General features: G+C 44.0%; 1 protein-coding gene and 1 long non-coding RNA gene across 4 annotated transcripts in view; one reads left to right on the top strand and one right to left on the bottom strand.

Annotated features, from left to right (window-relative positions):
* Positions 1-3619, bottom strand: part of ACER2 (alkaline ceramidase 2) — a 78787-nt gene extending 75168 nt beyond the window's left edge. For 2 of the 3 annotated variants that reach the window (XM_077765081.1, XM_077765083.1), the window contains exon 1: positions 3401-3619. In XM_077765081.1, the coding sequence (XP_077621207.1) occupies positions 3401-3508 (108 nt within the window). In that variant the 5' untranslated portion in view covers positions 3509-3619. The remainder of the gene's footprint in view (positions 1-3400) is intronic. The other variant, XM_077765082.1, reaches the window with a different exon arrangement.
* Positions 3070-22948, top strand: part of LOC144232273 (uncharacterized) — a 21171-nt gene continuing 1292 nt past the window's right edge. Inside the window, exons 1-2 of the long non-coding RNA XR_013335349.1 lie at positions 3070-3132; positions 11983-12197. This is a non-coding gene — a long non-coding RNA (uncharacterized LOC144232273). The remainder of the gene's footprint in view (positions 3133-11982; positions 12198-22948) is intronic.

Below are 22948 nucleotides of genomic sequence, written 5' to 3'. Positions count from 1 at the left end.
CAAAAACCAAGATGAAAGCAATAAAACAAAACTTTCCTAAATGTCCATCAATAAGAGATTGAATGAGTAAATAAATTCTGGTCAATCCATTAAATGGAATACTGATTAGACATTGTAAAGAAAAAGAGAAGTCTATATGAGCCAATATGGGACCAACTCCAAGACCCTATTAAGTAAAAACACCAAGAGAAGTTTGTGTAGTATGATCTCAACTGGGTTAAATAAAAACTTAGATATTATATGTATACATTCTACATACATATTTTATATACTCGCACAAATACGTGTATTTTGTACAATGACTTAAAAAGTCTGAAAAGATACAGAAGAAAGCCTATTTTTCACTGCAACTTGCATACTGTGAATTTCTTTTTTTTTTTACCATGATCACTTTTTGTGAAAATAAATAAACAGAAACCTCACTGAAGGGATGCTAGTAGGGGAGGCTGGAAGGGGAAGCCCTGTGACTCGATGTCAGTTACAGACCCCTAACAGAAGACCCCTTAACAGGAACGAATGGTCAATTACAGGTCCCAACAGAGAAAGACGTACACCGCACCTCCCACAAGAAATCCACGATCCCTGCAACTCAGCCAATGAGAAGCAATCACCCCCAACTCTCTCTTTAGTTCAAAACAACCCCTCCCAACTTCCTCCTTCTCCATAAGTTAACATTCTTCTCCTTTGTTTGTTGGACTTGCCTATGCTTTTGCTATAGCTTGCTTATCCTGAATTGCAATTCTGTTATTAAGAAATAATAAACCCATTTTTGCTGGTGGCAAGATAACTTTTATTTTTAAGGTTAACATTTTATAATAAAGAAGAACTATAGCAAAAAACTGCTTTCAACAGACTTTTTTTATATCAGAGTTTTACCTTGCAGGTCAAATGATCCCAAGGCAGGAGTTTTAAGTTAAAGAATGGATAAATGATAAATACCCGTACTGTGCCAAATAAAGAAATCAAAGGTAGCTACAGTGGCATTTGTATCTTCAGAAGAAGTATCTTTGTAGGGGCAAATGGACCAAGTTTTAACTCGAATGCTGCCATTTTCTTTACCTCAGCAAACTGCAAAATCTGTCTAGCCCTGGTTTCATCCTTTCATCGAATGGATCTAATAACGAGCAGCCACTGCTTAGGGTGATTGTACAGGACAGAGCAGAGCTTCAACACCTAGCAAAACAATGTATGCCAGTAGTAATTGAAGTTGTACTAGTGATGTGCTATCCTCAAGATCCATTAAGAAGGTTCTAGATCTGTCTCCCAGTCCTCTTTGGACTTTATATATTCAATTCCTTTAACTTTTCCTTAAAATGAGGAATGACCATTTTGTTCTAAAATGGATACTTAGACCTGCTGCCTTCCTATGAGGATTTGATGAGCTGTTTATCACCAAGTAATAGTTCACCGTCTTCCTCAATAAAGGAGAGATAAGCCCAGTGTGTCCTGTGATAAGCTTCAGAAGATAACTAGGGCTTGGAAAGAGAAAGAAGGAAATGGTTTTTGCTAAACTCTTTGGACCTACGCTGAACAAGATTAGGTGACCAAAAACTTCTCTGAGATTTAAAGCTCTCTGCTGGCACCCCAACAGTTCATTTCTAAATAAGACCCTGGGGGCACCTGGGTGGCTCAGTCAGTTAAGCTTCCATCTTCAGCTCAGGGCATGATCTCTCGGTCTGTGAGTTCAAGCCCCGCGTCGGGGTCTGTGCTGACAGCTCAGAGCCTGGAGCCTGCTTCAGGATCCTATGTCTCCCTCTTTCTCTGCCCTTCCCCTGCTCACACACTCTCTCTCCCTCTCTCAAAAATAAGTATTTTTTTTTTAAACTAAGACTTTGGCACTCATTGCCTAATAGCTCCAATGGGACTAGAGTAAAAGTAAAAATAACATAAACTCTCCCCTCATCAAGCACTCTGGGGCTTTTCAAGGAAGTGCACGGCAGTTATAGATCAACTTGTGGCCAAGAATCTCGACTGACCTCAGACTCCACAGAGAATTACCTTGCTGGGTATGTGAGAACTTGTCCCCAACCTGCCATTTGTTCTGTAACTCTCTGGTGAAATCCTTAGTAGCAGTCTCCACTTAGAAATGGGGAAAACGAGTTACCACTCTGAAAGCACCCAGCCACACCCTAGCCCATTCTGTGCGCCCCTGTCTACACCTGAGAGTATGTGCTCTGAAAGGAGGTGTACAACAGATGAGCTATAGCCACCCCCACTGTGTCCCTCACAGGATCTATGGACGGCAAAGGGCCAGGTTTCCTTGAAGAACAAACCTGGTCATAGATAAGAAGCAGGAGTGTTGATGAGGAGGGATGGCGGGGACAGTACAGACGTCTGGATTGTGTCAAAAACCTGAGCATGACAGTTCGCTTCCCTAGAGCTCAGTTTCCTCATCAGTGAGTGAAAGGGCTGGGAACAGCCCACCAGAGATACCTCCAGGCTCCTGCCAAGGATGCTCTCCCCAGCAAATCTAAGGAGCAACCCTGAAGAACAATCTCAAAGTCACAGTGACTTGCAAGCCAGGAGCTCCTGTTTTGCGCACGTGTGTGTTTGGGCAGCAGCAGAAAGGACCATGCAGCATCTTCTACTGGGCCCGGGAATCCGAAACCACCGCACAGTGGTGAAAGGTCAAGGTATTTTCCTCCCAGCTTCAAGCTTTCCCTGGCATAAAGACTTCCAACACCTCGGCTCCTGCAGCGGGGAAGTTCCAGCTCGCCAGTACTAGCCCACAAGGCACGCACACATCACTCCCAAACTTCCCTCTCATTCCCTGTGCTTAATCACTGGCGAGGGCACAGGCCTGGGGAAGTTGTCTTTGGGGCTCGACTGAGACTGGGAACTAAAGACAAAGAAATAACAACTAGTGGTCATTAACCTGACTTTGGCCAAAAGTAGCTCGACCTATTGTTGGTGTATTAGTGGGGTGGAGCTGGTCAGCACAGCGGGCCCTGGCCCTGTGACCTGCCAGNCAGGACTCCTAGAGCAGGTGCTGGGGGGGAAACCGCACAATGCGACCCAAGTGCGTCACGCCACAGAAATCCTAGGGGAAGAGGGGAATTGTCCTGGCAGGTTCACGAGGCCGAGTCCTCCACCTGGGAGAGGGGCTGCCAGGGACCGCGGGCTTCAGGACTGGTGAGGATCAAACAAGACAATAGAGCCATCAAAAGGAAAAGAGAGGGGGAGGATGAGCCCAGATGTCGGGTTAGGGTAGGGACGGAAGAAGACAGATGGAGAGCTGGAGGGGGCGCAGAGGAGGGGGCGCGGGTTGATTCCGGCCCTGGGGAGAGAATGCCCCAGATACACGCAGAGACCCACGTCCAGGTTCCTGGCGCGACTAGGGAGGTTCCCCTCCCTCCAGCCCGCCTGCCACCCCAGCTCCCACTCCGGCTCGCGCACACACCGTGTTGTAGAACTCGGCGATGGCAGGCACGATGGTGTAGTTGTCCTCGCACCAGTCCACCTCCGAGCTGCCAGCCCGCAGCTGGTCCCACCAATGCGGGACGCTCATGGCCGCTGTGGGGCATTGGAGCAGCTGCTCCTGCAGCCGAGAAGAGCCCAGAGCTACTGCTGGAAGCCAGATGCAGCGGCCGCGGCTTTATACACGCGAGTCAGCCGCCGGATGTGGTGCCTCCCCAGCCGGCCTCCCGGTGCTCTGCTCCGCCTGTTGGACGTGACTCGATCGCAGAGACCCCTCCCCCAGCTCCGCCCCCTGGGGGGGACGGTGAGGGTAGGAGCAGGCCACGCCCATCCTGGGGGCGGGATGAGTGTCAGAGGAGAGGTAATCCGGAAGCCTGAGCGAGCTTACGACAAATTCAGGTACCCCTGCAAATGGCAGGTGCCAAAACCCTTGATGGGCCGGCTCATGCTTGCCCACGCCCACCTCCCTGGCTCAGACTCACCGGCGCCACCTCTCTGGCCCGGGGAGTATCCAGGCCCCTGAATACTCTCGAGGAGTTTGCAGCGATCTGGCTGCGCCCTGCGTGGGTCTCCCGTGCTAACACCAAAGAAAGAAAACCTCTAGGTCCCTCTGAAGCTAGTTGAGGGTTTGCTTGGCAGGACTTCCCGCCATAGGCTAGGGCAGGAAGACTGCGGGCCGGAGTGGCCGGCCCAGTGACCTTCCCCTGCCGCCTCGGCCGCCCACTATACAGTAGACCAGTTGTGCAATTTCCAGTACGCTCTTGGTCCCCTGGACTCCAGCCTTGGGGCTTTAATCTGGTCTTCATTGAAACACAGGGCGACACTTTAGCCATACCAACACTCAGAGGATGCAGCGTGGTAGGGATGACATCTCCAAGACATCCAAGGTGCAGCAGAAGATGGTATAGATCTATACCTATTCCACGCCAGATGGCTTGAAAAGTTTCCGTGCATCACTTATTTATAGTGTTCCCAGGGGGAATCCTGTGAAGCGGGTTCTAGTGACAATGCCATTACAGCTAGTGAGGCAGAGCTAGAAATCACACTCAGGCAGGATGATCTCAGATCTGCTGGTAACTACTTTGCTACTCTGGTTTCTAAAACCCAGTCTGGTCCCAACAAAAGCCAACTGTGTGCGAGATGGCTCTGGTCCTCCTCCCCTGAGTAGCTCTAGGGTTCCAGGTCAAGACACTGGCAGTGACAGAAGAGGCTTCTGGTCAGCAATCCATGGTGCCTGTCATGAGCATCTGCTTGCTTAAACCTTCATGGTACCCCAAAGGCCAGTGGCTCCCCAGGGACTGCCCTCTCCAGTCCTGACTGTGCTGTGGGACCCTGGCTGGTTCTCCAGTGTCCATCTGCAGCCAATACCCAGACAGCCATTTGCAGGCCTCCCCACATCTCAAGAAACTGCAAGCCCAGCTCCTCTGTCTCTGGAAAAGCCATCTTTCTTCCCCTGGGGACCAAAACCACACTTCTCCTACTGTCCTCTCTGTCCTAACTTCTGTTGTCCTCTTAGACAGCCCATTCCACTATCCTGATACGCTGGTACCTTCTACTAAGGTCCATATTACTGAGGCCTTTAGGGCACCCAGTGTGAACTGGCCACTTAAGTAGAAAGGGGAAAATATTTCTCACAGCCACAGAAGAAAACTACATCAGTTAATAGAGTAATGTAATGTAGTTTCTCCATGCCTCACGGTGCTATACCAATTGTCCAACAATAGTTTTCCACTTGGAAATCCTTCCAATATTTAAGGTAGAAATATATCTGTATTAACTGTACTGGTGTACCATTATTTTTATATGCCAGCGATTCTCAAAGGTGTTCCCCTTTCAGGGGATCCACAAGGTCAAAACTCCCTGTGAACACTACAACATCATTTGCCCCTTTGGCTCCCCAGTTTCGCCAGCACACAATGGAGCTTTTCAGAGGCTAGGTGATGTGTGGTGTCATTATCTCTCGGACATCTAATGGAATCTGTGGATTCTTCAGTATTAAAAGCCTCTTTAAGTTTTGAATGTAATAAATATCGGTAGATATTATCACAGTAACAAAAGAGTTTTAGGATCCTCAACCTCAAGTATGAAAGGAGTCCTCAAATCAACAGTTGAGAGCTGGAGTTGGGGGTGGGATGGGGAGATGTATCCAATTAAACTCTTTGTAATGTTTTTATCTTTTAGAATTTTTAAATATTTATTGAATGAGCGCTTTCAGAACTAGACTTACATCATTATCCTACATCACTTTTGTGTGTAAAAAGGAAAATGGAAGCAAAATAAACTTATTGGGGAATTCCTATAATTTCTTCACACTCAGAATCTCTATTCTTTTGCTTAGTCATTTTTCAGCTTCATCATTGGTGTCTTTGTGTTGTTAATTACCAGGCATTTGTGATGTGGCATTTCTTAACTGCACTACACTACTGAATCCTTCCAAACCCAGTGTATACACTTTGATACCAGAATGTTTTTTGTCTTACCTGAAGGTTGCAATGGAATGCTTTCAGACAATAGGCATCATGTTTGTTTTTCAGGTGGTCCTTAGGTGATTCGTTGACAGAAATACGGAGATTACAGTTGCAAAGTCATCCCACCAGGATTAACCACAGTGTTTGTGCGTGTTCAGGCAGTGACAACACATCTTGACCCCCCCACTTGGCCACCAGTGATTATAAAATGCCATCCACTGTAAGATGTATCTAGATTTCAGGATGTTACAGTGCAAAACAATGTGACTGTTAGCACCAATGACATCTAGAATCCGCTGGATAGAAATCCTCCAAGTCCTGATAAGGAAATGATGAGGAGTTTTCCTCCTCACTCAGGAACTTCTATTGTCAATGACAATCCTAGTTCAAGATCAAAAGCATGAGTTCTGATTAAAACTGCACGGAGAGATAGTGCTAAACCGAAGGTCGTTAGTGAACAACATAAGGGACATGAGTGACATTTCTCAAGACACCACCGTTGGTCTTAATGGTACTGTGTTAAAGTTTCTCTGATATTTTCATCCACTCTACCCATTGTTGCCATTTTTTCAGTGAATATAACCTTAGTAATTTAATGTTAGGACACATCATTGGATAATTAATTTTTGAAATAAATTTATATTAATATGCCTCAGCAACTGCCTTTAATGGTTGAATACAAGACTCTGAAATCAAGTGTAAACAGAGAACTTGGGGAGAGGGGTTGGGGATGAAGACACGCTGAGTTCTCCTGATGAGTTTGCTTGTGTTGCTTTTAGTCTAAATATGAGTCAGTGATACCGATCCATGAAGAGCACGTTTGAGGAACTGCCCCTGCAGCGAAGTCAGAATGCCAGCATCTTCTATTTTTAGAGTTTATGACTATGTTTATTTGGTGTAAGTAAATCTGATAATAATATCCAGCTCAACTGGTTCTACAAGTAGAAATTATCAAGTCACAGAGTCTTCCTTGCAAAAAAAATGGCAGGCACCTGTGTCAGTGAAGCATGAAATACATGATCAAGGATGAAATTTTCTGTATTTTCCTGTCTGGCCAGGGTTTTTCATCATGGTCTTGCTTGAGGCTCCTCATTGAGGCCAGTTGACTCTCCAAGTGTCGTCCCCAGACCAGCAGCATCAGCATCCCCTAGGAACTTCTTAGAAATGCACATTTCTGGGGTGCCTGTGTGGCTCAGCCAGTTGACTGTCCAACTTCAGCTCAGGTCCTGATCTCGGGGTTTGTGAGGTTGAGCCCTGCATTGGGCTCCGTGCTGTCAGTGCAGAGCCCACTTTGGATCCTCTGTTTCCCTCTCTCTCTGCCCCTCCTCTGCTTGTACACACACTCTCTCAAAAATGAATGTAGATTTATTAAAATAAAATGCAAATTTCTGGATTCAGATCCCAGACCTATTGAAGCAGAAACTCTAGAAGAGGCATCCAGCAATCTGTGGTTTAACTGAGGCTCCAGGTGATTCCAGCCCATGCTTAAGTTTGAGAACCACTACTTGAGCCAACGTGTGGCAGGGCAAAAATTCACTATGGACTGTACGATTTGCTTCCCTGAAAAATCAAATCCCGGGGCACCTGGGTGGCTCAGTTGGTTAAGCATCCGACTTCGACTCAGGTCATGATCTCATGGTCTGTGGGTTCGAGCCCCGCGTCGGTCTCTGTGCTGACAGCTCAGAGTCTGGAGCCCGCTTCCGATTCTGTGTCTCCCTCCCTCTCTGCCCCTCCCCCGCTCACTCTCTGTCTCTCTCTCTCAAAATAAGATAAAGACATTAAAAAATTAAAAAAAAATCAAATCCCAAGCCAAGACTGCTACTGCCACCAGGGAAAAGAGGAAGACAGGAGCCTGAGAGAGGCAGCCATCACCAGGAAACCAGGGACTCAGAGTCTGGTACCCCCTCTTCAGTTAAGAGGGAGACCAGAAAAGCAAGCAAGGATTTTTTCTTTCTTAGATCTAAGGGAAAGTCTCCAGGCTCAGAACTGTGGGAGAGGGCTGCAGGAAGCGGGCCTCACCAGGACAAGACTACTGCAGCCACTACAGGAATAGGGCCCTATTGGCTGTGTCGGATGCTCTAGTAGTTTCCTGACAGGCCATCAGAGAGGTCACTCCATGCTGTTGTCCCTGGGTCTTTCTCCTTTCTCTAATCTACACTGGAAAGCCACAGTGAGGACTGAGCACATAGTACAGTTAGTCAATTGTGATTGCACGTCTGAGGCTTTCCCTATGCCTGAAGGGCATGGAATTGGTTAACGTGTGTTTCACCTGCTGCTTGTGGATAGAGAAGGTATTACTCTGTTGCACAAGTAGCTTGCAAGGGTGTGAAGGCCATTTTGAGCACCTGCTTTGTGCAAGGCCCCATGTTAAGTGCTGGGCAATATAAAGACAAATAAAATATTCTTGGCTTCACAGAACATCGTCTAGTAGAGGCCCACAGACCATTAGGATACAACCTGATACTTGCTAAGATGGCGATATGCACACAGAATGGGGAAGCAAGGTGGGGGTGGGGGCCTGAATCTGCACAGAGAGGTGAGGCAGGCCCAGCAGAGGAGGTGCCTTTGGAAGTGAGGTGTACAAGATGAGTAGGATTTCACCAGGAGCAGCACTGAGGCTAGGGAATCCTATGGAAGGCCCAGCATGTGCAAAGGATGGAGGTCTGAGAAAGTGTAATAATTCAGGAAACTTCAAATACTATGTTTCAGCTAGAAAAGTGGCAGAAAGGGAGGCTGAGCTCAAAGGTTCATAGATGATATGAGTACACAAATGGCAGAAACAATTGGTGAGGTCTTGTAGTAATCCAGGAGACAGATGATAGGAGCATGGTTAAAGCATGCAATCGTTCATTTACGTGTAATTATCGAATGCTTATTAGGTGCCAAGACACTTTTCTAGGTGCCAAGGATAAAAGAGTAAGCAAAACAGGGGCGCCTGGGTGGCTCAGTCCGTTGAGCATCCAACTTTGGCTCAGGTCACGATCTCACAGTTTGTGAGTTCGAGCCCACGGTCAGCCTGTCAGTGCAGAGCCTGCTTCGAATCCTCTGTCCCTCCTCTCTCTGCCCCTCTCCTGCATGCACTCACCAAAAAATATATTTTTTTTTAAAAAGGGTGAGCTATACAGATGCTGGCTCTGTCCTCATGGAGCTTACAGTCTAGAGAGAAAGTCTGACATTGAATACTGCATAAACAATTCACCACAAGTGTGCCACAAGAAAAGCGCAGGTACCATGACAACAGACAGCAGCGGATATGACCTTATCTGAGGGTGATGGGAAAGGCTTCCCAGAGCAGGTGGCTTCTAAGCTGAACAAAGTGAGGTTTAAGGCAGAGGAAAGGGAATTGTAATAAGGGATGCAATTCAGATTTAAAAAAAGAGTTTTGATAGACTGTAGTACTCACTCCAAATACTTGAACACACTTTCCCATCCCACCGCCTTGGGATTTGACCTAGTCATTGACTATAACCAGTAGAACATGCGGGGGATTAATGGTTCAGGTGACTGCCAGAGGCTTTGAGATGGATTCCTAGTTCTGCCATAAGCCAGATGGGGAACTTCTTCTGTAGCCTGGATCCTGGAATACAGAAGACATGTACAGCCCAGCAGAAGTGCTCGGCTAAGACCCCAACTTAGAACATCAGCAAAAAAAATAAAACGGTCTTGTCACTGAGGTTTGGGGAGATTGTTTTTTACTCCAGCATCACCAAATGAAGGCTGACAAATACAGAAGAATTAATCGTTTACTAATTAAAGGCAGGACATGAAAGAGGGAGAAATGGAATAGGCTGGCCTGAGTTGGATGGCCGGTTTACTCACCCAAAAGAGAAGATAGGCGGGAAAATCCTGATTTAGGCTTGGACTTGAGTTCAAAGTGCAGGCTGGACCTACAGGAAGATACATTCTCTCAGCCACTGAAAAGGAAGTTGAAGGACCAAGGGCGGAGTCAGGATTAGACAGAAAGATGTGCAGACAAAAGGAGGAAGGAGAGTCCTGAAAGTTCTGTGGGTAAATGAGCTCACAGGACTCAGCAGGATGAGGGAATGCAGGACAGCAAGAGATGGGGCCTTGGGCATGTCCACACCAACAGAGGTCTGAGTGATGGGGAGGCGCCAGTCCTTGAGCAGTGGGACATGGCAAGAGAGGACCAGGTGTGCCCCTTTAAGGAATAATAAGTGCGGGTGCATCCCTTACAGTGGAGAGGTGGGGAATCAGAACCTAAACGGGCTCAAAGCTCTGGCTCTCACTACAGATTCACAGGAGCTGACTCAGCTGGAGAGCTTGTTTAAAAAAAAAAGAAAGAAAGAAAAAAGAAACTAAAAATGCAGATTCAGATTTAGAAGGTCTTGAGTGGAATCCAACATTCTGTGTTTCTAACGAACTCCTACTTGATACAGATACTTGCTGCTCCACGTTTCAGTAGCAAGGCGATGGGGAAGAGAGGAAACTGCAATATGCAGGTGCCATCAGTACAATTCAGATTAAGGGAACCTCTTCACAACCACCCAATGTCGTAGACAACAGCTGGGGAGGAAATGCACAGATTTTCTAGAGAACCCTAACAATCGGTTACAATGTGTACAGTTCATTTAGATCCTACATCATAGCATAAACATACTTTTTAGGACAAACGTGGAACAGAAAACACTGGATACTTGCTGATACTGGGAATTGTTGGTTGGGGGAGTTGTTGATAATTCTGTATGAAAACATGGAATCCTAAAATCGCCTTCTGGAGACTCATTTTTTAAATGACCTTCTGGAAGAAGGTAAAACTAAGGAATAGGAAACAGATCTGTGGTTACTTGGGGTAGTAAGAGAGTTCACTGCAAGCAGCATAGGGGAATTGTGGCCATGGGGTGGCAGTGGGGGGGTGACAGAAGTGTTCTACATCCTGATTGTGATTGTTACATAATGGAGTTTATAAAACCTCAGGACTATACCTTGTAAAGGTAAAATTTAGTTTACCATGTAAACTATACCTTAATAAGCCTGACCATAACCAAAAATAAAAAAGAAAGCATTGTTTAGAGCTATATACTGAAATATTTACAGACAAAATACAGCATCTCAGACTTGCTTTGAAATAATGGGGTGGGGGGCTACTTGGCTTAACAAGAAGAGCATGATCTTGGTGTCATAGGTTCAGGTCCTATGTTGGGTGTAGACACCACTTAAATAATCTTAAAAAATGGGGAGGGTGTTGGTTTGGGGATACAGCTGGAACAATCCAGGCTTTAAATGGATAATCATTGAAACTGGGTGATAGTCATGTTAGTCTCTCTACTTTGCGTGTGTTTAAAACTTTCTGGAATAAGTTTTAATTTTTAACGTTTTCTTTATTTCTGAGAGAGAGAGAGAGAGAGCGTGAGCAGGGGAGGGTCAGAGAGAGAGGGAGATACAGAATCTGAAACAGGCTCCAGGTTCTGAGCTGGCTGTCAGCACAGAGCCTGATGCGGGGCTCAAACCCAGGAACCATGAGATCATGACCTGAGCTGAAGTCGGACGCTTAACCGACTGAGCCACCCAGGCACCCCTGGAATAAGTTTTTTAAAAGCTAAAGCAATGGACTTTATGAAAAGGGGGGACCACAGAAACATCCATATAGCCGAGAGTACCAGAAAGGTGGTTAGTAAGTGAGGGTGAAGGGTTCAGCCTTTAGTGGTGGGTACCATTAAAGCAGCAATTCAGGTTGAACCTGTGGTTGTTACCTGTCCCCTTCATTCCAGAGGGCACAGGATGGCAGGAAATTACTCCCACCCGAGGAAGCAAAGGGTAAACGGCTGAGGGAATCCTCTCAGGCCTGTGCGTGAGAAGGCCCTTTCACCAGGGAGGCTTTGGTAAACAAGCTATCAGCAGCCTGGGTGGGGTCCAGGTAGTGCTGTGGCGACAGACTCTCTAGAACCAGGAAGCTAGAAAGGTCAGGGACTGGTCGGTGGCATGCCTCCCAATTGAGGGTCCCCCTTGGGGCTGGACTCTCTGATTTCTCAGATGTGCCTTGAGGGGAGCTGACCCTGGGTCAGACATTACACCCACTGGAAGGGCTGCTTCACAATGACCTATAAACATCGTGCTTCCTTCTCTTCCTTGTCTTCAGCCTTTCAGAGACCAAGAAACAACTTGGGGAAATGGAGGTGAAGTAAGTCAAGACAGAGAAGTCCAGGTTGGGGTAAAACGTAAGGGCCAGATGACCTCTATTTGGCCAAAAAGAAAGGCACACAGATCTACCAGGAGCTTGAAGAAGAGTTACAGAACATTCCTTTAGTAGAGGAGAGACTTGAGCAAATTCCAACCTAAGGAAAAAGCACCCAGGTAAGTGGAACAGATTTAAAATGTAAAGGAAAAATAAAAAAGTAATTCATGAAACTAGATCCTGAAGGAGATAGTAAAAGGTAGAACCAAAAACTCAAGACCTTGCAATTTACCTGGAGAAGAGGAAAGAAAATCATGGAGTAGATATGTGTTGTTTTATCTGTCCCAGCATCTCTTCCTTTTCTGGGACTTTCCATTGCTCCGATTCTTTGATGGGGCTGGATACCTCCCACCTTCCTCTGCCCCTGTATCGTTCAGATGGCTGCCAGAGAAAGAGCCATGGTCACACACTGTGATCTGACTCTGTGGCTAGTGTTCATTGGTCCAGGGGTGGGTCTTGACCCAAGCTGCCTGATCAGAATGCATCATTGGGAATTTAGGATCAGAATTGAGCTCTTCAGCTCCAGCTGACTGGCTAATGGAATAGAGACTTGAACCTGAGCACTACCGATGACCTGTTCTACCAGTTGGATGGGAGAGCTGGCGGGGCTGGTCAACAGTGCAGAAACATAATGAAGCAGTTCCAAAAAGAGCTGTCTAGGCAATTAGTCCAAATGGAAAACAAGCCCCTGGCTCCAGCTAGGCCCGGGGACCTAGCCACATACAAATGTTCCCAAGACACCCACCTTTATGGTGAAGTTAGATTTTTTTCTTAAGCTAGTTTGAGTTGGGTTTCTGTGATTTAAAACCAAATGTCCTAGCAGAATTCTATGCCAAGGAAGAGAAGAATGTAGAGAGTATATATGAACACCTGGAAACATGCTGAAGATGAGAGAAAACGGACCAGTTATACTTCTGAAAGAAATGGAAGAAACAGTCATCTAACTAAAAATGAGAGGTCCAGGTGAGGTCAGAGGCCTTGAAGGCAGTGAAAAAGATTGAAACCAGTGCAAATATCACTTTTTTTTTTTTTTTTACTGAATTCTCTAATAATTTTAACAATTGGAGGTGAGGATCTAGTATATTCTATAGATGGGGACAGTCATTGCTAGGGAAGTTCCAGACTAGAACACCAAGAAGGGCCAAGAACTTTAATCTTTCATATTAGCAATGCAGCCTGGGGAACAAATGACCTAGAAGTCTGGGGAGACCTGTCCCTCCTCTCAAGTGTGAAAATGGGAAGAAATTTAATCCTAGGAATAGTTGATGGTTTCCGGAATGAACGGACACATTACAATTTCTTTTCACATGAAAAAGTTGCTAACATACTTTAAGGATGAGCATTTTGAAGAAAACATTGACAGGATTTGTAGTGACAAATTTAGATAAGAATATGGGCGTCTCCTTGCGTATCACAACTAATGACAACAACTCATGGGTTTTTGTACTGAACCCCCTTTCCAGCATCAATCAGGAACAAGGAAGTGTTCTCCCTGCTCTCTGTGCTGCTCCTGGGGTCTGTGTGATTTCCTAGTGGATAATGGGCTCAACCAGATTAAATCCCAATCTCAATTTACACCCGGGGGAGAAAGTGCTGGAACCGTGGTGCTAGTTGTGGCCAGAATTGCCTTCTGAGCTTGTCGGGCCCAGGAGGGCCAGCCTCCAGCCTCTAGCTCGACAAAGCCTTAGTTCTCCTAAGGGGATCAGAACCTGAATTCCATTTGCATTATAAGAGTGACCCAGAAAACTCTGCCCCCAGCAATTCCTTTTCAATACCTTAAAAATATAGTTTCTTGGGGCACTGGGTGGCTCAGTTGGTTAAGCACCTGGCTCTTGACTTCAGCTCAGATCATGATCTTGGTTTGAGCCCCACATCCGGCTCTGAGCTGATGGTGCAGAGCCTATTTGGGGTTCTCCTTCCCTCTCTCTGTCCCTCCCCTGCTCGCTCTCTCCCTCTCTCTCTCAAGAAATAAACTTAAACCATAGTTTTTTGCCATAGTGCATAATCGATGTTTTAGATAAAATATCAATATATAATACATGTAAATAAATAACTGAAACAGGTTACATTTAATGTAATTATTATACATTAGTTCTTAATTATGCCCTTTCATTTTTTGTGTGTGCTTGTTTTCTCTGATTTTTTTTTTTTTTTTTTTTTGGTTTCTTTTTCCTGTCTCATAGGTTACTTGAACATTTTCTAGAATTCCATTTGGATCTGTCTGTAGTGTTTGTGAATAGATCTTTGTGCAGTTGTCTTGGAAGTTGCTATAGGTGTTATACAAGTTAGCACAATCTACTAGTGTCATTTTACCTATTCAACGGAAGTGTAGAAAACTTCTTTTACTTTCCCCATTTATAATACAATCGCATTAAATATTTTCTCTGTTCATTTAGAACCACATCAAACAGCATTGTAACTTTTGCTTTCACCCTCAAACATTAGAACACTGAAGAGGAAGAGACAAGCTTGTTGTATTTACCGATGTTTTTGCTACATCCTCTTCCCCTCATATTCTAAGCCATATTATTTTATCATTTACTTTGTTTAAAAAATATCCTTTTGCCATTCTTTTGGAGTGACAAATTTAAAAATTCTTTGCATTTTCTTTCCTCTGAGGGTATCTTGTTTCCCCCTCCCCCTGACCCATGAGAGACATTTTTGGGGAGGTATAGAATTTTGTATTGAGTTCTTTTTTTTTTTTTTCCCCATTGCTCAAAGAAATAGTATACCTTTCTAGCCTCCATGATTTCTTTGTTTGTTTATGTCTTTATTTTGAGAGAGGGGGAGAAAGGGAGGAGAGAGGGGCAGACAGAGAGTGAGGAGAGTGGATCCCAAGCAGACTCCACACTGTCAGCTCAGAGCCCAATGTGGGGCTCAACTCACAAACAGAACTGTGAGATCAAGACCTGAGCTGAAACCAGGAGTCAAACACTCAATTGACTGATCCACCCAGTGCTCCTGTATTTTTCAATTCTAAAATTTCCATTTAATTATTTATAGCTTGTATTACTTTGCTGAGACTTTCAATTTCCTTGCTAAGCCTATAATTTTTTTCATTTATTTCAAGCATAGTCTTTTTTTATTTTTTAATGTTTATTTCTTTATTTTGAGAGACAGTATGAACAGGGAAGGGGCAGAGAGAGAAGGAGAGAGAGAATCCTAAGCAGGCTCCTCACCGTCAGTACAAAGCCTGATGAGGGGCTTGAACCCACAAACCACAAGATCATGACCTGAGCCAAAATCAAGAGTTGGACACTTAATTCACTGAGCCACCCAGGTGCCCTATTTCAAGCGTAGGCTTAATTGCTCCTGGAGGCATTTTTGTCATGGTTGCTTTAAAATCATTGTCAGATAGGGTTGCCTGGCTGGCTCAGTTGGTAGTATATGTGACTCTTGATCTTGGGGTTGTAAGTTTGAGTCCCGTGTTGGGTATAGAGATTACTCCAAAATGAAATAAAATTTTTTTTTTTAAGTTTTTACATTTATTTTTGAGAGATGGAGCACAAGTCGGGGAGAGACAGAGAATGAGACACAGAATCCAAAGCAGGCTCCAGGCTCCTCACTGTCAGCACAGAGCCCGATGTGGGGCTTGAACCCACAAATTGAGATCATGACCTGAGCCAAAGTCAGACACTTAATTGACTGAGCCGCCCAGGTGCCCCAAAAATGAAATAAAATCTTAAAGTCATTGTCAGGTAATGTTAACCTTTCTGTCATCTCTGCTTTTACAGCTTTTTTTTTTGTTTGTTTTTTTAACTCACTCTGAGATCTTCCTTGTTCTTGGTATGATGAGTGATTTTTTTTCTATTGAAATCTCACTATTTCTGTATCATGTTATGCAACTTTGGGTCTTATTTAAACCTTCTATCTTAGCTTGCTTTCTCTGAAGGAGAAGGAGTGGTTCTACCAGGTGGAGATACATAAATAGATTGCCCGGTTGACACCAGAGAGGCGACGCTTCACTGATGGTAGGGGTGGAAGTCGAGCTTCTACAGACAGGCTCCACCGACCTCACAGGTGGGAAGGGTGGCTGTTTACTGGCCCCCTGGGCTGAAAGTCTGACTCCCTACTTGACTTTCTCTGACACCTTCCAGGCAGGATTGTTGGAAAACCTCAGTATAGCCTGATAAGGGTAGAAGGTCTAGGCTTCCATTCAGCCTTTGCTTGTGTGGTTGGGTTTGCTTTTCCTGTGGTGTTTGGCCAGAGTAGATTGTTATTATCTAAACTTTTCTCCCTACTAGGCTGCTCCTTTCTTGGTCCTCTGACTAGAGAAAATATGCTCTGTTGTGGAATTGTTGGTCTATGCCCGTTGGCATTTTGAGTTGCTGGTTTCTCCAATTCCAAGCCTGGGATGCATGAGGCAAAAAGAAAATGCCAGAAACTCCCTACCATACCATTCCTTGGAGCCCGAGGTCTCTAGCCAGCCTGCTGCCTTCTTTCTACCTTTCAAATGCTTGCTTTGTATATAATGTCCCAGAGTTTTTAGCTGTATTTAGCAGGAGAAATAGAAGAAGGATGTCTACTTCATATTCGTGGGCCAAAATTTTAGGGGAACACATTTTTTTAATTAAAAAAAATCGTTTTAATGTTTTATTTATTTCTGAGAGAGAGAGAGAGCGAGAGAGCATGAACAGGGGAGGGTCAGAAAGAGAGGGAGATACAGAATCTGAAACAGGTTCCAGGCTCTGAGCTAGCTGTCAGCACCAAGCCCGACGCAGGGCTCGAACCCACGAACCGTGACATCATGACCTGAGCTGAAGTCGGACGCTTAACCGACTGAGCCACCCAGGCGTCCCATTTTTTTAATTTTTTAATATTTGTTTATTTTTTGAGACAGAGAGAGAGACAGAGCATGAGTGGGGGAGGGGCATAGAGGGAAGGAGGCACAGAATCTAAGCAGGCTCCACTCACAGACTGTGAGATGGTGACCTCAGCCAAAGTCAGAAGCTTAACCAACCGAGCCACCCAGGTGCCCCCAGGGGAACGGATTTTTATAGCAAGCTCGTGGTCTCCCCAGTACCACGGGACCAGATGAGCAGCTGAGAGGGGGTGGAGATAGAAAAGAGGAGCAAGGACTGCCTCCTGGGGACTCCCATGTCCAGAGAGAAGAGGAGAAAGACCTAGGGAGGTAGGAAGAAAAGCTGAGGCATGTAAGACAGCTATAGTTAATGACCTATTCAAGAACAGCGTAAGTGAACACAAAATACAGACTGGAACACGTGTGAGAAAGAATAGGAACAAAGTGAAAGAAGAAAGTTACCAAAGCTACATATTGTGTGATTCCATTTATAAGATATGTCAGAATAGGACAATCTACAGTGCAGAAATAGATTAGTGGTTGCCTGGGGCTGGGGTGGTGGGTGGGTAGTTCGAAAAAATAGAGATGGGAAATGACTACTACAGGGTATGGGGTTTTCTTTTGGGGGTGAGAAAAATACTTGAAAATTAGATTGTGGTGATAGTTGCACAACTCTAGGATCTATTTTTTTAAAATATGTACTTTAAATGGGTGAATTGTACAGTATTGTACAGTACAGTGAATCATATTTCAATAAAGCTGTTTTAAAAGAAGAAAGGAGCAGGGGGAGAAAAAAGAAAATGATACACACGAGGGAAAAAATGTGCAACTTTCATGCAGAGATAATTTCGTTTGTATATAGAGTTAATCCAACAGGAAAAAAATGGAACAGAATATATAAAAAGATGCTTACTTCGTAGTAATAGAGCTATAAATTATAACTACATTAAAATAACATTGGTTTCAGAGTGCCCATCTGGCTCTTGATTTTGGCTCAGGTCATGATCTCAAGGATCTCAATGTTCCTAAGTTCAAATCCTGCACTGGGGTGTGCTGACAGGGCAGAGCCTGCTTGGGATTCTCTCTCCCCCTCTCTCTGCCCCTCCCCGGCTCACTCTCTGTCCCTCAAAATAAACAATAAAAAAACCCCACATTTATTTCATCTATCAGACTGACAAACTCCCAAAGTGTGGTAACACTTGCCAAGACGTCGCCCCTCACTCAGGAACAGGTCTGTTGTGTTTGAGATGATCTGTCAGGTGCTCTCTGAGCTACACAGGTAAAAGGAAATTCTCATTACAAACTGACAAAGGTAAAACGTAATACCTTTTTTGCAACAGCATGAACCACAGACTCAGAAATAGGTCTGGGTTTTATACAAATGACATAATTCCTAGTCGTCAATGGCTGCTTTTATATGGTGGAACATTGGAAGTCGAAGAGGGTTGTGCAGTGTTGTCCCATTGCCTTTGTAGATAAGGGGGTTGGGAGCCTGTCCAGGCAAGGGCATGTGTTCTAGCGACCGCCCCCCACCCCCAGCTCCTCCCCACCTTCAGTCCACAAGGTACAAGAGCCCTTGCCAAGACTTTAGGGGAACAGGCACTCTTCTAATGGCTAGTGGGCAGGTAAACGGCAACAACCCTCTGGAGAAAAATTTAGCAGGAGCTAAGGTCTACACTTAGACCAGGTGTATCTACTTCTAGTCACTTAACACTTTTGCTTCTAGACTTGGGAAATGACTCACATGCAGGGTCATTATATAATTGCAGCTTTCTTTGTAATAGCAATTAACTGGGAACAACTTAAACGTCAGTTAGGAGGAGACCAATAAAAGGAAATGAGGAGGCTCTTTGTGTATTAAGAGAAAGTTCCCTATGATATATTGTTAAGGGGGAAATAAAAGGGACAGCATGACGCATATGGTATGGTGCCATTTATGTTAAAAAGGAAGATAGAGGGGTGCCTGGGTGGCTTAGTCGGTTAAGCGTCCGACTTTCGCTTAGGTCATGATCTCGCAGTTCGTGGGTTCGAGCCCCGCGTCGGGCTCTGTGCTGACTGCCAGCTCAGAGCCTGGAGCCTGTTTCAGTCTGTGACTCCCTCTCTCTCTGACCCTCCCCTGCTCACGCTGTCTCTCTCTCCTAGAAATAAATAAAACATTAAAAAAAAGGAAGATAGAATATATTTGTACCAACCACAAAACCAATATCTGAATATATAAATAAACCAATACTAGATAACTGGGTGATGCGAGATGGAACTAGAGGGTGGGGTGAGAAAATTATACCTTTTCATCATTCTTGAAGTTTTAAGCATTTTTTTTTCTTTTTATAAAAGAAGGAATGTAAGGCGAGAGAGTGGAAATAATAAGCTTAACAATCTATCCATCTAGTCCGAGGTCTATAACAAAAATACCACAGACTCCAGAGATTTATAAACAAGAGAAATTTCCTAAAGTCTTGAGGCCAGGAGGTCCAAGATCAAGGCACTGGCAGGTTCAGTGTCTGGTGAGCACCCACTTCCTCATAGTCTTCTTGTGTGCTCACTGGCCAAAGGGACAAGAGAACTTTCTCAGGGCCTCTTTCATAAGAACACTGATCCTGTTTATAAGGGCTCCACCTCTCAATACCATCACTCTGGGGGGTAGGATTTCAACATACGAATTTTAGGGGGACACGAACATTTAATCTATAGCACAATTATTTATGGTTTTCTAATAAGGAGGGGTTTGGGGCTCTGGNAAAAAAAAAAAAAAAAAAAAAAAAAAAAAAAAAGGTAGCCAGAGGGCATTGTTGGGTCAAAATGAGTATTTTTTTTTTTAAAAGATCAGAGAAATTCAGCATGTTTTCAGCCTGATGGGGATGATCCACACTCTTAGATTGTATTGTGCCTTTTGCTGTATTACTGAACCTTTTAAACTTCTCTATTATATCTTGGTCCACTTGTATGTTTCTTTATCCATTAGATAAAAAGTTCCCTGGTAAAAAGTACCATCCCTTTCCATCTCTATCTCCTGTGTCTTGCCTGGTTCTTACATACAGTAGGTGCTCAGCACATGTGTGTTGAATGATGTTATTGAAAACCCTCCCATTGCTGTCCACCATCTGAACTCATCCATAACATCCCCAAGTTCAGACTTCCATCTCCTCCCTGTAGTCAGATCAGCGTGGGTTCAAATCCTCAGGAAAGACTCCCCAGAGCAGCACAACTTCAAGCAGATAAAGTGGAGAAAGGAAGGCCTTGCTGACAGCGGGAATGACACAAACAAAATTAGAGGGACGTGGGTATTGACCGTGACGATGCGACGTAGGGATGACAAGGTTTACTAACATCCATTGACCGTCTGCTGTGCACCAAGAACTGTTTAAACTTTTTCACGTGTTGATTCATTTATCCCTGACAAGAACTCTCTAAGGAAGGTGTTACCACCATTTTCAGATGGGAAAACTAAGGCATAGAGAGAGCAAGTAAGTTGTCCAAGGTCACATAGCTATTAAGGAATGAAAATACATGGGACAAAAAGAAGATTGCCCTGCTATAGTGAGTTGATTCTATGCAATCAAACAAAAAGACAAGTTTATTCTTGTACTTTTCCTGTCATTCCTGTTCCTTCCTGCCCACCACCAAATATTTCATAAATATATGCCAGAGCTTATTTGCCACAACTTGCAAAAACATCCCTTAGTCCAGGACCCAACGGGTGAGGAATCCATTGTAATTCTCGCTCCTGGATATAGTTACAGAAATACTGCCAAGGAGTTTTCCTAGCTTCATTTCTTTGATTTCACTTCCTTTCCCAAACACACTGTGGCATGTTTAAATTTAGTTTCTTTCTACTAAGTAGAATTGCCCTTGAAAGTCAGATTTTGTGTCTAACCTTTTTTTTTTTTCCTGCTTCCTTGACTTGGGCCAAATAGGAGACCACTTACTGAAATGCATAAGCTAATTTCCTCCCTTACTATTTCTCCTCCTTTCCATATTTATGTCTCCCTTTAGAAAACCTCCCTTTTCCCAAACACACTTAACTCCAGTACTTCAGAATGTGACTAGTTTTAGATAAGGTCTTTAATGAGGTAATTCGGTTAAAATGAGGTCTTTCAGATGGGCCCTAACTTAGTATGACTGGAGATCAGGACACAGACACACACGGAGGAAAGACCATGTGAAGACGCAGAAAGGAGGCCATTTACAACTAAGGAGGGAGGCCTCAGAAGAAACCAATCCTCCTAATGCCTTTGTCTCAGACTTCTAGCTCCAGAATTCTAAGAAAATTACTTTCTACCATTTAACCACCTAGTTTGTGGTATTTTGTTATGACAGCCCTAGCAAAGGAGCACATGCCTCCGACTCTACGCTCACCTCTTTACAGTGTCACTTAGCCTCCAAATCTGTATGTCCAATAGTCGGCTAGACATTTCCACTTGGGTACCCTATAGACAAGTCTTTCTCGGTGTCCAAAGCAGAAGCCTCATCACTCCCTGTCTGCCTGCCCTTCCTCCAGAGCTCCCCATCTCAGTGATGACACCCCTGTGACAAACCAGAAGTCTATGTGCCACTCCTGACTTGGCTGTCCCTCCATTCCCACTTCTATCAGTTATAGGTTCTGTCCATTCTACCTCTTGAATCTTTTCATTTCTTAACTTTTTGTATGCAGTGAAAAATGTCAAACCCAGGGACACCTGGGGGGCTCAGTCATGATCTTGTGGTTCGTGAGTTCGAACCCCACATCCAGCTCACTGCTGTCAGTGCAGAGCTCGCTTTGGATCCTCTGTCTCCCGCTCTCTCTGCCCTTCCCCTGCTTGAGCTCTCTCAAAAATAAACAAAACATTAAAAAAAGAAAATATCAAACCCAAAGAAAAATTGAAAGAATACAATGAATACCTGTATATGCCTTGCTAAATGAGCTGTTTGTTAATATTTTCTATTTGCTTCCACTTCCCCCTTATATACTATTTTATATACTATTCTGTGTATACATGCTATATATATGTGTGTGTGTGTGTGTCTAATAGACAGACACACACACACACACTAATTTTTTTTCTGAACCATTTGAAAGTCCATTACAAACACCATGACATTTCACCTCTGAATATTTCAGCATGCACTTTCNGTTAGCTGAGGGCTTCTCATAGATGGCTTTTATGATGTTTAAGTAGGCTCCTTCTATCCCAACTTTCTCTAGAGTCTTTATTAAGAAGGGATGCTGTATTTTGTCAAATGCTTTTTCTGCATCTATTGACAGGATCATATGATTTTTATCTTTTCTTTTATTGATGTGATGTATCACATTGATTTTGTGAATGTTGAACCAGCCCTGTAACCCAGGAATGAATCCCACTTGATCTTTGTGGATGATTCTTTTTATGCTCAGCATGCACTTTCTAATAAGGATATTCTGCCACATAGCCTCAATATCACTACTGTACCTAAAAGTTAACATTATTTAACTAATACATTTTAATATATGATCCATATTTAAATTTTACCAGTTGTCCCCAAATATCTTCTTTCCCTTCTTCCTTTTCCCTTCCCCATTCTCTCACACACCATATATACATTTAACATGAGTGCATACAGATACTTCCAATACAAATCTAACACCACAAGATTCTATGTTTTCTCTACATTTACATATCCCACAACGTAAACTTTGGTTCCCAAGACATCAATGGATATAATATCTCTGTGTCTTACAATATATACAAAATAGTTTCAGAATTATGAAACTAATACATCTATCATTAGCAAACTTACTAAGTAAAATTTAAGATCTTCTTGCACTTCTCTTGGTCCTTAGAATATATCCCCCACCAGGAACATATAGTCTGAATACTGTATTCAAGTTCCTTGAAATTTTTTTTCTGACCAGATTTTAATTTGATGTATAGTTAATTTGTTTATCTTAAATTTTGTGACTTATAAAAAATCCTTTTATTTTTAAAAATATTTATAACATTTATGTAGAAGTCAAAACTTTATAAAAGGAATACTCAGAGTACTAATGTTAGAAAGACGGCCAAATAAGACATCCTTGCTCATATCTGCCCCCTGCCTCCTCCCCCCCCCCCC

The sequence above is a fragment of the Crocuta crocuta genome, unplaced genomic scaffold (assembly GCF_008692635.1).
Source record: "Crocuta crocuta isolate KB4526 unplaced genomic scaffold, BGI_CrCroc_1.0 scaffold687, whole genome shotgun sequence".
Lineage (NCBI taxonomy): Eukaryota > Metazoa > Chordata > Mammalia > Carnivora > Hyaenidae > Crocuta > Crocuta crocuta.
This window is presented reverse-complemented; position numbering and strand designations above follow the sequence as displayed.